We start from the raw sequence: 15383 nt of genomic DNA, 5'->3' as shown, positions 1-15383 counted from the left end.
TTTCTGGAAGCCTTCATTTATTTACACTCCTTTAATAGTTAAAAAAAAAAAAAAAAACCACTATTCTGGAATTTTCTTCCTTTTCTTTTTTTTTTAGAGGGGGGAGGAAACAGAAAAAAACTTTTCATATTTATTTTAATATGAAGAAACATTGGAAAGGTCATGAACTTTCCTCATGAAGATTGTATACAGTTAAGAGGAAAAATACCAAGCGCACACATATTTGTAGCATGAATCATCTCTCAATATGTCCCACGGCTTTTCCTCTTAAATAATGAAAAGCAATCAGCATTAAACAGCATTAGGTTGCCAGCAGCTGTTGCAACTTGATCATTATTTCTGTTAGATCTTTGGGATGTAGTACATTTGCACTACAGTTCGGGCTCCTTGCTATCTTTAGCTAACCCCAGGACCTGAAAGGGAAAGCAGTCCTGTGCCATCTCCCTATTTATAAAGATTAAAGTATCCTGTCTGTAATAGGAGCCTCAGAATAACCACATCCTTGCAAGTGTTCCAATAGGTGATTTAAATTCAAAATACATTTCAAATTTACAATATTTTTCCCAGGGCAGGGAAGTCAGGATAAACTGAGGTGCTGCCTCCCAGTGTGGCCTTGGATAATTCTGCCTGACTGGCAGCTCTGGGGCAGGTTGAGTTCTGCCTTTATTCTGCCTTTGCCTCCATAGCAAAGATGTCACTATCATGGTGCTTGGGCTGGAGGAGGGCCATGGTGGTGATGGCAGCTGTGGTGGACAGCTCCTGCCAGGAGCTTGGTGATGGCAGGAAGAGTAATTCTCAGCCAGTGAAGGTCTTGAGACATATCGCTCAACCTCTCTCTGCAGAGCCAGGTCTCTGCTGGGGGCTCTAATCTATAAGGAGCACTCAAACACCTCTGGCAATATAAAGCTATGGGAAAAGCATATTCACCAACCTCTTTCCTATGAGCTAAGTCTTAGTTGATGGCAGGAATGGTGAGTGGCTTGGGGTGGAGTGTATGGGGTGGGGTGGGGGAGTGACACCTCCAGTGGCAGTAACCACAGATGTTCATTGTGTCTTTGAGAAGAGTGGGTCTTGTGTACTCAGGTTTGAGATGGGCAGATCTAGGGGGAGAGTTGAATTTCTCACGACTATAGAGGAGACAAAGCTGAATTCCACCACCAAAGGCCAAGGGTTAACATGGGACAAGCCAAGCAAGGATTGGCTTGGGACCACAGCTCAAGTAAATGCTCCACTTGACTGAGGGGCAGATCTTTAAAGTATCCTAACCTTGCTGGATGCATAACCTGTGTAGGTGGAGGTAGAAGTGGGAGAGGGTGGGAGAAATTATGCAGATCCTAGTCTGGAATAGCTTCTATTATCTTTCTCAGTTTTTCTTGCAAAGTATGAAAAAACTTTTTGTTCTATGTTTTTGTTAAGATCTGTACTAAGCATCACTGTTGGACTAGCTTGGAGGGCAATATGAGACAAGCATCACCTGGCAAGGAATGCCTTTTGTTCCAGCCCCCTTTCCTCACCTCAGGAGTCCAGTCTGTGCTGTGTTGGAGGCTTCTGCACCAAGACATACAATTTGGTTAGAACAACTGCATGTGACTGGCCTCATGTCATGTCAGAAAAATATCTTTTTAATTCTTTGGGAGATTCCAGTGTTAAGAAGGCACAAAAGGCTGTCATGGGAGGCACCATAGGCACCGGCTCCCAGCTCAGCGCATGATGGGAGGGTCTGTGTGGAAGGCACAGAGGGGAGGTTAGTGTGGCTGGGAGGGAGTCAGCAAGGGGCAGTGTTAGGAGTGAGGTCAGAGGTGCAATGGGTAGGCCAGATCCTGCAGGACCTTGTGGGCCATGATAAGGACTCTCACTTTTACTCTGAGTGAGATGAAAACTATTGGAGGGTTTGGGCAGAGGAGTGACATGAATTGACTTGTGTCTGTAAAGGATCACCTTGGCAGATATGAGAAGAGTAAAGCAGGGGCAAAGATGGAAGGAGGGATGCCAGATGGGTGGCTTTCCCAATAGCTGAAGCAAAAGATGATGGTGGCTTGAACCAGGGTAGCAGTGGAGGAGGTAGTGCGAAGTGAGAGGTGACCAGTCCCTGCTTACCTTTGTAACGCTGGCTAAAATCAGAGAACTGGTCAATCAATGCACATTTGAGTAGCTACTGGGTGCAAGGCCCTGTGACCTCCTCTGAATTCAGGCATTATCTGGTTCCTTCAGCAAAGCAGCAGAATCGCAATTGTCCTTATTTTAAAGAACCTTAAAAGGATATGACTAAATAATTCTTTGCTAAAGGATCATAATTTAAAAGCCTCTACAAGTTCACTTGAGTACATACATATATCAATTGATGGCAGTGAAGTGATACTTTAAGTTAAATATTTCATCAGAAATCTGCTTATGGTATTTTGGACATTGGATGTATTTGATGTTTGAAGCAAATTTTTTTTTTTTTTCTCTGCACAGGCCCAGTTTCATTAGTTACCTCTGTCCTTGATTTTTAGTAAATGCGCCTTCAGTTTCTGTCGTAATGCAACTTCTCCATAGACTGTTACTTTAACTTCAGAAGGTTCTGATGAATCTCTGTATTTGCTTGTTGTACGGTACAGAGCTGTAGCATATTGTTGGTATTTTGCCCAGAACCCTCAGATCCTCCCTCTTTTGGTTTTGGTGCTTTCTGTCCAATAGCGCTTGTGTGGCCTCTGGCTCCTTGAGTCCACTTTGCCTGCAGGCGCAGAGAGCAACCGTGCCTGGGCATTTGATCCCTGGTCCCTCCTGCAGCCTTCAGCCAACGACAGCAGTTTTGGGAGTGGGAAAACCCAGAGCCCTTGCCTCCATGTGGGACAACTCTAAGGCTTAGTCTACCCTGCAGAGCCCTCCAGCGGCTCAGGCTGAGACGGGACTTTGCTTGAGATGGCGCCCGTGCTTGGCTTTTCCCTTCTCCTCCACGTTCCCCAACTCTCAATGGTCTCTCTTGAGAGTATGTCCTTAATCATTCACTTGCACTTCAACCTTCATCTTAGGTTTGCTTCTGGGGAAACCGATCTAAGAAAATGCTCTATCACCATGTTTCCCAAACTGCCCACCAAAAGGCCCTGGGGGCTGCAGAAAACCCTTAGTGGTGTCATGAGATATTTTAAATTTTCAAGGAAAACTGATACACATCATCAGTCAGATCCAGTGCAAACTACTCAAGATAGTTTACAATCTCTACATTCAGATCGTGCTTTCTCCTTTAGACAATGGCATATCTTTCTGAAGCTGGGTTTTCTGCGGTTGCTATGATAAAAGCAAGTACCATGTGAAAACCAGGGGGAAGAGGAAATGGCGATGGTGGTCTCCAATCTGACTCCAAGGCTTGAGAAGTTTAGTATCCACAGGTGCACACGCCCCATTAATAAGTAAATGTGGTTGTTTAAGAGTGAAATAAAAATACTTTTCTTTCAATGTATGTGTATTATTTTTCTTCAAGTGGATGCTAAGTTATTAGGGCATAAATTCTTATTAAGTTGAACCTAACTATTGGACATTTTAGCTATTTGTTTTGGTCAGGGGCTGCCCTGAGTCAGTAAGGGCTCTGAGAACCAAATAATTTCAGGGGCCTCTACTTCATAGTGATAAAGATGGTTTATATGTGTTTTGCATTAAAATGGCTCAAGTGTTCAGGTACCAAATAAGAGTCCTTATCGCAGATTAAGTCTGAGATAAACTAGTGCTTATTCCTTTATATGTTCCTGTTCTCCTTCATAGTATTGCGTTGTTCATAAACTGTCGCATTGGTCTTTTAAATGAGAACAAACATATTCTCTCTTGTTTTCCTCTTTCAGGGAGTGGGTTAATCGAGCTCCATCTATTCATTTTCTGAGAGTGTTGATCTGTCTGAGACTACTAATGAGGGATCCATGTTATCAGGTTGGTTGGAAAAAATAAAATATTTTTTACTTGTTATGAAGATGAAAGGCACAACTGGTGGGCTTTTCTTTGAAGCAGACCGTGTTAACTTTTTTTTCTCTCACAACTCTATAGCTTCCAATTCTGGGAAGTATCTTGCCTTCTATGTAAAAAGATATGAGAGAATTGATTTAATGGGGACAAAAAATATCTGTCTATTTCTACTATATTACTAGTGGGATTAAGTGGATTGAACTTTTGGTCCATGTTTTCATTATTACCTGGCATTTTAAACCATTGGCTGTCCAGAGTGATGCACACTTGGCTACACATTCATGCGTGTTCAAGGCTAAGTGGCTCACCAGGTCAAAGTCAGCAGTGACAAGTGGGGGCCTCCTCAGGGGGTTTCAGAGGCAGCCAGTGGGAAAGGCAGGGCTTGCAGCTTTAGTAGCTGCTCCAGAGTCCATGTCCTTCCCGATGTCCAGCCTGACTGAGTTAGATGTGAGCAAGGGGCCTCCCACTTGTCTCAGATGAGGCTTCTGAGGTCAAGAATCTTTCTCTTCTCTCACTAGTTAGTTGGATGTGCTGCCTCTAGTTTAGTGCTTCTCAAACTTTAGTGTGCATAGGAATCACCTGGGGATCTTGTAAATGCAAATGCTAGTTCAGTAGATGCATCCTGAGGCCCAAGATTCTGCATTTCTAACAAGCTTCCAGGGGACGCCAATGCCACTGGTCCATGGCCCACACTTTGAGTAGCAAGGACTTAGTGCTTTAGTGGTGAAGATCTAAAGAAAAGTTTACCTAGCACTTCACCTGGACCTTGAAAATTATTCCTTCCGGTCCCAGCTGCTAGATAACTGCTTCCATAAAGCAGACATTTTCAAACTTTCTCATGCCTCAGAAACACCTGGAGGACTTAAAGATTGCCCTACAGTTTCTGATTCAGTAGGTTTGGGGTGGACCTGAAAATCTGCGTCTCTAACAAGTTCCCAGGTGATGCCGATGCTGTTAATCAGGGGACCACAGTTTGAGAAACAGTACCCCAAAGCCTCAAGATTGCTTTTTGATCGTTATTGTTTCTGCTTGCCAATGTTAAATATCTAAAGATTGTTCTTATTATTCATATATGCTTCAGTAATTTTCACAGATTATTTTTTCTCCTAAGAAGTATCTCCTTTTATGCCCTGTCCTGATAAGCTACTAGGAAGCTCAGACTATGTTGAAGATCTTTTATTTTGGATTCAATTTATTGACGAATCCTTATTTGAATTAGAATGTGTTTCCTTTTATTACCCCAATAACCATCTTCTCCAAACTTGGCACTTAAAAAAACGTGTTTTGATACTAGCTACCTACAAAGCCTGCTCTGATTTGAGTCTTCTGGGAGTCATGGTGGCTCCACATCTTTCCATTAGTTGAATCACCCCCTTCCTCACTCTGTGTTCTAAGTTGGCTTTGTGCTATTATAGTTTAGCTAACCACAATCCTTTGAATATATGACTCAGGGCATATACTCTAAATGGCTTTCTGTTCTGGTTGCTCAGTTTTCTGGGAAGGTAGCATCCTTCTTTCCTATGACCAACCATACAGAACTGTGTTTTCCCTGTGTTTCTGAGCTGCCATTTGCAATTCTGTGTGGATCACATATAATAAGTGTGGACCACATGTTCTACTTTTCTTGGATCAGGCCCAGTATGTACTAATTTTTCCCTCTTAGTTACTAATAGCACCCACTTTTATTCTCCAATACGCATCAGTTTGGATGAGAACATTGTGTATATAATATTAATAGAAATATTCATGGAGGAAGGTGAATTTTTAGCAGGAGATCTAGTTTTTAGACTTATAGAAGTTAGCAAAATATTTGCCTTAGTGATGTTCTGTTTGTTCAGAAAATTGATGACATTGTGTCATACGCTGCTGATCTCCATCTAAAGTACTGCCTTTCTTAACCTAGTTCTTGATGGACTGGAACAGGGTTGATTTTACTGCTCTCTAAAGGAAAGAATTCAGTGACCTTTTTGTTTATGGGATTTTGCGACCAAAACACATATTAAACTAAATCTCTCCTGGATTTCCAGTCTTTCCATAGAAGGGGATTCTCTCTGAATCTATCCTCCTGGCACTCTTCCCACAAAGAAGAGCATGTGCTCAGGCAGTTGTTTAACATCTTGAGTTGCCAAGAATTGTTGGCCGAAGTCACAGAGCTATGCAAGGGTCTATTACGATTTATGCCGGTGAATCTGAGCCAGCCTTCGCCATTGCTAGGCATTCCTTTCTTCTCTTTTTTGAATCGGTATTGCAGAATCCACAGTGGCTGTTCCAAACCACCTCCACTTCTCACATCCAAACCCCCCTACCCTTGTCATCCTTGTCAAATTACATCATCGTCTGTTTCTCAGGGAAAACTGAAGCTGTCCCAGTGGGAGCTCACTTATTTTCTCTTCTTTGTGGCTTGAAATATTTGGATTATTATGCAACTTTACTTCTCTTCTTCTTTCGGAAGAAATATCCCACCTCCTTGCCAAGGCTTACACTTCCCCCCTCTTTGTTGTGGTATCAGTGGCTCCCTTTCTATTTTCCCCTATCATAAAAGTGTTCTTCTCTTGGCTGAGCTACCCCTTCAAATCTTCACCTTATCTTCATTACTGCATTTCTTGAAAGGTCGGGCTGTGTCTCCTGAACCCACTTCCTTTCTGTCAGCACTGATGTATCGCATAACTTGCACACTGAAGGTTCTCTCTGGAAGCCATTTAAATAGACCATAGTGTGCCAGGCTTCAGTTGTCATTCCTTGACTCAGAGGTTGCTTGTAGATTGGATCTTGCCTGCTAGTAGTACACAGAGGCTTCAATATATGCTAAATAGCGATTCCAGCAGAAAAAGACTGGAAGGAATGAAAGAGAAGCCACTTTTGAAGATGTAATTGCTTAGAGTTTCCATAATTGAAGGAAGATATATGTTCTGAGATTTCAAATGTAGTCGGAGTCCCAAGCAGGATAATGATAAATGCCTACCTAGACTCATTATAGTGAGCCCATGGGACATTGCTTATCAAGGATAAAGAGAAAATCTTAAAACCTCTGACACTACGGTTACGTTAGAAACAGCGATAAAAAGAGAGTCGAGCTGAGTGGCCTTATCTTAGCACTTGCATCCCCAACATCTCTAGCAGCACACACCCTGTACCACATTTTCTGTTTGCCTCCACTGATCCTGAAAATTGCTAGCTCTTCCTCAGTGGTTTTTTTTTTTTTATGTATTTCTTACCTATTCCTTTCCTTAATTCTGCCTTCCTAAATGTTAATCTTCCCAAAGTTCTTTATCATCTTCTCCCCTATCTTCCAAGTTCTTGGCTTCAACTATCATTTTATTGTTCTTTACTCACAGGTACATATCTCTAATATCAAAATTTTCCCTTTATTTAAGTCACAAATTTATCTATAAATAGATATAACCCACATAAACAAAAGCTCTTTGGGGTTCTCAGTAATTTTTAGGTGTGTAAAGGAGTACAAGACTGAAGAGTTTGAGAACTACTGTTGTAGCATATAACACTCAATAACTCTTCAGTTCTCATCTTGAACCTTCAGAATCAACTCCTAATTCTTTTAAAAGCACCACCTTTCCCCTAGACTCCAAGGTAGGAAACTTTGGAAACCTCTCTTATATTTCCCTTTTACTCACTCCCTACAAATATAATATACCAAGCTTCTTAGAAGAGTAATTACTATTATACCGGGAAAGATAAGTAAAGGCCAGTGCATAGAAAGGCCTTAGAATCAAGATCAAAGATTAAGCAGTGTGGAACCACTGATGAGTTTGAACAGAGACGTAAAGTGATCATGTTAGTGATGCAGCATGAAGGGCTCGCTGCAGGGTGTCAGCGTTCGTTAATTGTCTAGTAGGTTTAGGATGAGAGTATCTAATGGCACTGACATTTTCGGCCACGGTAAAAATAGTGGTGTACTAACATTTTTTAGACATACTTTTTATCAGTGTTATATTATTGTATTGATTTTTTAAATAAGGAAAAACTCAGGGAATAAGGGAGAGCAAGGACATTTGTTCACATTTTGCACATTGAACTGAAGTTCAGATTGACTAGGAGACTTTCTCCAGGTCATTAGGCTCAGAAGTACAGAACCCAGTCCTGTGACCCTCTGGCCTGTGACTGGGGGGATAACGCTGAGGTTTGAAAGGGCATGCAGGAAGTGTTGGTGTAATTCAAGCATGCAGTCATATTTGCTTTTCAGCTCAGTAACCAGAACTGTTAACCCCAGGTATGTGCATATCTTGTGGTCTTGGTTTTCTCGAGCTGACACTCTTGGGTTGGAGCAATCCCATTGGTATAACCAAAGGAAATACAAGGAAGACCACAGGTCTGTGAGCAATCTCCTGGCCTTGCTCCCGTCTCCATAGGAGCATCAGGGGAAAGTGTTTCTTTAATAAATGAAGGGTAAATTCTTGAGTACATAACAACCAAATTCTTCTTCTTCTTCTTTTTTTTTTGTGAAGAAGATCAGCCCTGAGCTAACATCCATGCCAATCCTCTTCTTTTTGCTGAGGAAGACTGGCCCTGGGCTAACATCCATGCCCATCTTCCTCCACTTTATATGGGAAGCCACCACAGCATGGCCTGACAAGCAGTGTGTTGGTGCGCGCCTGGGATCCAAACCCGGGCTGCCAGCAACGGAGCACGCGCACTTAACCACTACACCACGGGGCCAGCCCCCCCAAATTCTTTGAGAGTGATAAAGCCTCTTTCCCCTTCCTATACTTTGTAACAATGCTTCTCAAACTGTGTTCCACAGGAGTTAATAAGTATTCTGTAAAAAGAAGCGTGCTTTGATTAATGATGTTTAGGAAAAGCTGCAGGCTAGTTCCCCCATTGGAGACTTATAGACTTCTAGTGCGCGGCAGCATATTAAAAGCTCTGAGGAGTCCTAAGATAAAATAATTTGTTAAACTCTGGTTAACTTATCATTTCTCAAGCTAATTTGAATTTGACCATGAAATTCCTTTTTTTTTTTTTTTTTGTAGAATGCCTAATACCACCCACTGCACAGAATAAAATGATTATTCCCAGGACATAGTTTGGGAAACACTGACTTAGTCCCATATTGCTGATATTAATTACAATAATATTTACTCTCTTATCCGAAGTTTCACTTTCTGTGGTTTCAGTTACCCGTGTCAATCACAGTGTGAAAATATTAAATGGAAAATTCCAGAAGTCAACAATTTATAAGTTTTAAATTGCCTGCCATTATGAGTAGCGTGATGAAATCTGGCACTGTCCCGCTCCATCCCACCCACTGAATCATCCCTTTGTCCAGTGTATCCACATTGTACATGCCACCTGCCCATTAGTCACATAGTAGCCATCTTGGTTATCAGATCAACTGTTGGGGAATCACGGTGCTTGTGTTCAAGTAACCCTTATTTTACTTAATAATAAAATAAAAGTTGGCCCCAGAGCCAACTTTATTATTAGCTATCATTGTTAACTACTGTGCCTAATTTATAAATTAAACTTTATCATAGGTATGTATGTGTAGGAAAAAACGTAGTATATGTAGGGTTCGGTACTATCTGCTTCAAGCAACTGAACAGACAACTGTATACATGGACATCACCAGATGGCCAATAGAGAAATCAAGTAGACCATGTAACTGGAAGTAGGAGATGAAGAGGCTGTATTCTCTCTGCCAAAACAAGAACAGGAGCAGATTGTGGTCCTGACCATGAACTGTTAATATCAAGTATCAGGGTAAAGCTGAAGAAGAGCACTAAAAGAATCCTAGTACCAAAATACAATGTAAACGACATTTCAGACCAATTTCAAGTCCCCATAAACAACAGATTTGCACTGTTAAACTTAATTGACTGAGAACCAGAAGAACTATGGACTGAAACCAGAAATATTATTAAGGAAGAATGTGAAAAGACAATGCCTGAGGTAAAAAGAGAAAACAAAAATCGAGGTGGATGACAGAAGAAACAATAAAAATTTTTAAGGACAGGTGAGAAGCAAAAGTAAAAGGTGACAAAAGCAGAGTTGGAATCCTGAACAGAGTTTTTCAGCGACTTGCACGTAAAGATAAAGAGAACTACTCTAATGGGCAATGCAAAGAGAAAGAAGAAAACAACAAAAAAGGAACAACAAGAGGTCTCTTCCAGAAGATTCAAGAAATCAAAGGGAAATTTAAACTTAGAGTAGGAATGCTGAATGACCAATAGGGAAGCATACTATCTGATCAGGAGAAAATAAAGGGAAGATGGAAACAGTATACTGAAGATCTATAGAGAAGGGACAAAAGGATGACAGATTCCTTTGAAGAAGAGTCCTATGAAGAATAACCTGTAATTCTAGAAAGTGAACTGAAAGCTATCTTGAAAGTACTGGGAAGAAATAAATCATCAGGTGTAGATGTGATATCGATAGAATTATTTCAAGCCACAGAGACTGAATCTGTCAAAATGTTAACAAAAATATGCCAACAAACATGGAAAAGAAGACAATGGCCTACAGACTGAAAATGCTCAATATACATCCCAATCCCCAAGAAAGGAGATGCCAAGGAGTGCAGTGACTACAGGACCATTGCTCTAACTTCCCATGCAAGTAAAGTGATGCTCAAGGTGGTGCAACAAAGGTTTTACCTTACATGGAGCACGAAATGCCTGATGTCCAAGCTGGATTTCAAAAAGGGAGAGGCATATACAAGGATTGTGATTAATTATTGGCTACTAGAGTGCTCCAAAGAATCTCAGAAGAAGGCTAGTCCATGTTTTATAGACTATAATAAAGCCTCTGACCGCACGGATCATGAAAAACTATGGGCTGCTCTGAAAGAAATGGGTGTGCCTCAGCACTTGACCCCTTACTGGCAGAAAGCAACAGTGACGTGAAGCGACTTCTGACGAAAGTGAAAGGAGAAAGCGCCAAAGCAGGACTGTATTTGAACATCAAGACAAAAATCATGATTATAGAAGAACTACACACCTTTAATGTAGACAATGAAGACGTTGAAATTGCTAAAGATTTTGTTAACCTTGGTTTAGTCATCAATTTAAATAGAGACTGCAGCCAGGAAATCTAGAGAAGACTGAGGCTTGGAAGGGTAGCAATGAAATAATTAGGAAAGATTGTCAAGAGTAAGGAAGTGTCACTAGAGACTAAGGCCAAGATTATACACACCCTTGTATTCCCAATTACTATGTACGGGTGTGAAGGCTGGACAGTGAAGAAGGCTGACAGGAAAAAAATTGATTCATTTGAAATACAGTGTTGGAGGAGAGCTCTGTGGACACCCTGGACTGCCAGAAAGATGAACAAGTGGGTCCTAGAGCAAATTAAGCATGAACTATCGCTGGAGGCAAAAATGATAATGGTGAGGCTGGTCTACATTGGGCACATCACGAGAAGGCAGGATTCTTTGGAAAAGACAATCATGCTCAGAAGAGTAGAAGGCAGCTGGGAAAGAGGAAGACCAAATATGAGATGGATTGATTCCATAAGGGAAGCCATAGGCATGAGTCTACAGAAGCTGATTAGGGCTGTTGAGGACATTACTCATTCATAGGCTCGCCGGGAGTCAGCTGACTTAACGGCAGGTAACACCAACTATCCTCCGTTTAAGGCATCCACTGGAGGTCTTGGAACATCTCCCTCATGGATAAGGGGGGACTACTGCATTGGATAGATATATTTCTTGTCAAGGTAAACATTTAAAAATGGCCATCACCATGACCAATAATTGAAACCTTATTCTCTCCTTTGGTGTCTTCTCACTCCCAAGCTTCAAATTTAAATCTCTTTCATGTCAGTGATTCCTGGATTTCAATCTTTTGTCCTCAATTTTTTCACCTGGATACACCATCAGCAACTCAACATGTCTAAAACTGAGTCTTCTCCTCTAACCTAGTCTGTTCTTCTCTCCTTCTCCGTGTCTGTTAATCATGTCACCGTCCCCTAATCACCCAGGCTCAAATATGGTGATATCTTCCACTTTGTTCCCTTTCTTCCAAAGTGTCTTTGTGTCTGTTGATTGTACCTCTTCAAAGACTATCCTTGCCTCCCATTCTCCTTCCCACTGCCGCTGTCAACCAGTTGGGCTTCCAGTTGACCCTCTTTCCCTGTCTAGTTCATTTCAACACTAGAGGAAAGTTTTTACAGCTGATTCTGATCCGTCCCTTGTTCACATATTTTTATCGGGTCTCACGGTCAGCATGACAAAGTTCAAGTTCAGGCTTATGTCTAAGCCCTCCTACAATTTGATCCTACTCTACTTTTCAGCATTATTCCCAATAATGCCCTTCACGGAGTTACGGAAGTACTTTTCGGAGTTATAGAACATCTTGGTGTTCTTTCTATACAACTTCTATGCACTTTTGAGCCTACTGTTCTCGTTGCTTGGAATCTCCTTTGTTTTTCCTTATTTCCCCATTTCTTCTCAGCACATCTACCCATTCTTCTAAGCCCATCAGAGGCTACCACTCTTAGGAAGTTTTCCTTAGTCCTCTCAGCAGGCTATTATGTGTCCCTCCTCTGGGGCATCATACACTTCATGTATAACTTTCTTATAACACTTACCAAATTCTGCCTTAAATTCCAGGTATTTGTGAATTTACCTTATGCTGCCTAAAGCTCAGTGAAGTAGACGTCTATCTTTGATGTTTGTGTCCTCTTCAGAGCCTAACCAGAGCTTTTATGTAACAGGAATGATAAAATATTTGTTGAATAAATATAAGTAGTTTTAAAATGTTATTTTTATGTGTATAAAGTATCCTACCATAACTAGCGATAATGTATACAATATTCTTATGCTCTTTAATTATAGCTCTTCTAGAGCGAATAGCAATGATGAGAATTCAAATTAGTAGGTAGTCATAGAACTATTTTTAATTGAGTTATAAATGTCCCTTCATTCTTAATTTAAACATGGGTGTGTTAAGTATTTCCAAATTCACTTCACACAGAATAAGAAAACCTTGACCCAGGAGGCCTTGAGAACCCGAGCCTTTTTCCCAGCCTGCCCACTCAGTTGGCTTCATGGTGGAACTAGATTGTTCTCTCTCACACTCATGTACTAACCACCATGCATTTCCCAGAATTGGAATGATGGCTAATGTTTATATTTCAAATAACTTCCTTGTGTGCACATTTAGTAAGGAGAGAGACGTCAATACAGCTCTAATTAAACAGGTTGGGGCCATCTGAAACACATTGGCCTGAAGATAAATGTCAGTGTGGATAACCTGAGAGCATTTACTATTAATAGAGTCCCTTTCACTGCTCCAACCTCCCACCCCCTCTCTTCCCTAATTAGCAGTTTTAGGGTAGTTTCAGAAGTTTTGTGAAGTGCCTTCTTACTGGGAATTGGTTTTAAAGACCTGTATCAGGAGACATTGTACAATGATTATCCTTACATTTGTTTAGAGTATGGGTTTAATAAGACCATTAGCCTAATCATTTTAAGGAGAAGCCCTGCAGCCTAGTCTACTAGGGCAATGCTTCTCAGACTTTATTGTGCATGCAAATTAAATGGGATCTTGTTGACATTCTGAGTGTGATTCAGCAGGTCTGGGGTGAGTAGGAAATTCTGCGTTTCTAATCAACTCCAGATGATGTTGATGCTGCCAGTCCATAAACCACACTAGGCGGAGGCCTAGAGGAAGTTCCTGGGCATTCTGGTTTTTATCCAGGCTCTGTCCCTTAGGCAAAATGGTTTACGTTTTGGGGTCTTAGTTTTCCTAATCTGCAGCATGAGGGAGTTGAAGCCAACAATATCTGACAGCTCTTTCCAGCTCTAACATTTTATGATGACATGGGAGGAAGTAAGAGGAATGAGGAGACAGGCTGCAGTTCTGAGCATATTTACATTCTCTTAATCTCAACCCAACTTTCTTTTTTATTAATAGTTTATCTTTGATGTAGTATGAATGACAAACATTAAAGTTTTCCATGTTTATGTTAGAATGTGGACCTTCAAAAAATAATTATAAACTCATGATTTAATAAAGAAATTGCATGTAAAATACACTCCCACCCTCCCCCCTCATCTTTTATATATGTTCTCTTATTTTTGTTTTATTAGGAAATACTCCATAACCTGGATGGGATTGAATACCTAGCTCAGGTGAGATTCCTTTTGCAGTGGCTAGTCTTGCCTTTCCATTTTGTGCCATGACTCTGGGCAAGGATTATACAAGTGTGTGACAGAAGATGGCTTTCTTACCTTAGGCTGCTTGCCAGGGGAGAAGCAGGCAGAGTTGATAAGTGTGAGGATGAGGCAGGATATTCATAGAGGAGGGAGGGACCTGTGACATTTTGTTCTGGCTAACTGGACTCAGTTTACCCAGGCTTTGAAATGAGAAAGTTCTATAAAAGGTCAAAAGTCTTTAGTTAGTAATGAAAAGAAATAGGCGTTGGCCGGCAGGTCCATGTCCTCAGCATTGCACATACCAAACGAGAAAAGGAAATATTGGTTATGGAGATGTTCATAACTTCACACACATGCACACACGCACACACACACATGCAAAATTACGGTGCTCACTCAAATATTACCAAATAAATGACAGTGTGAGGATTGATCTTGATTTCATTTGTTTTTCTGCTTTGTTAACTACTGAGGGCCGGTAAGTAGGTGAATATATATGCTGAGCCAGTTAAATGTTTGGGTTTATTAGCATGATAAAACAAAATATCTGGGGATGGCCTCGAGTAGAAGCAGCTCGTTCTCCCAAAACCTGTGGCATGTACCAAAAGAATGATTTCATAATAAACCAAGGCTCTGCAAACTCGTTTTGAATTATTAATGGACGATTAAGTTTAATGGCAATTTAATGTTAAACCTATTTTATTTTATTATATTTTTATTCTTGGGAAATTAATACAACATATCTAGTTTTTATTTTTAAGAATTTTTTTAATTGGACGGAGGCTTAGCTCATTTAAGGAAATAGTCTTTCATAAAATCATGTTGTAAAGAATCTTCTTATCCACTTTAACTTCCATTATAATGTCAGAGATTTATGTGTTTGAGCCTATCTCTTATTATAATCAGTTATCCACAGTGAGGGATTATCAGACTGCCCCCTACCCATTTTATTCTGATTATTGCTATCTGCTTGAATGCTGGTTAGATATAATTTAGGATATTATAAAACATAATGTCAATAAAATATTTGCAGTGTGTTATAAAAATTCTACTGAATGTACTATATATTATGCATCTTACTTGTATCTTGTATTTGGAGACTAAATTACAGCACAAATTTATTCAGTTACAAGTCATTTTGGGACTTTTGAGAATTTAAACAATCTTTACATGGTCCCTCCCTTAACTTCAGGGCATGCAAAAGAAGGCAAAGAATCCAGAAACCCAACCACCTTTTGTACTTGAGTGAAACAGGCCCAGGAGCACTGAGTATTATTTGGTGAATCTTCTCCGCCACCTACAGTTAGTTTTCAGAAGTGCACAATCTTGTGTG

General features: G+C 40.6%; 1 protein-coding gene across 7 annotated transcripts in view; it reads left to right on the top strand.

The window, feature by feature from the left end:
* Positions 1-15383, top strand: part of NEK10 (NIMA related kinase 10) — a 225098-nt gene that overhangs the window by 34623 nt on the left and 175092 nt on the right. For 6 of the 7 annotated variants that reach the window (XM_087430638.1, XM_087430637.1, XM_087430634.1 and 3 more), the window contains 2 exons: positions 3819-3903; positions 13985-14026. In XM_087430638.1, coding sequence (XP_087286764.1) covers positions 3819-3903; positions 13985-14026 — 127 coding nt within the window. The remainder of the gene's footprint in view (positions 1-3818; positions 3904-13984; positions 14027-15383) is intronic. The other variant, XM_087430640.1, reaches the window with a different exon arrangement.

Source organism: Ceratotherium simum, chromosome 5, assembly GCF_057802395.1.
Source record: "Ceratotherium simum simum isolate JZ-2026a chromosome 5, ASM5780239v1, whole genome shotgun sequence".
In the NCBI taxonomy this organism is placed as follows: domain Eukaryota; kingdom Metazoa; phylum Chordata; class Mammalia; order Perissodactyla; family Rhinocerotidae; genus Ceratotherium; species Ceratotherium simum.
The sequence above is the reverse complement of the archived record's forward strand: the minus strand, read 5'-3'. Positions and strand labels throughout refer to the sequence as shown.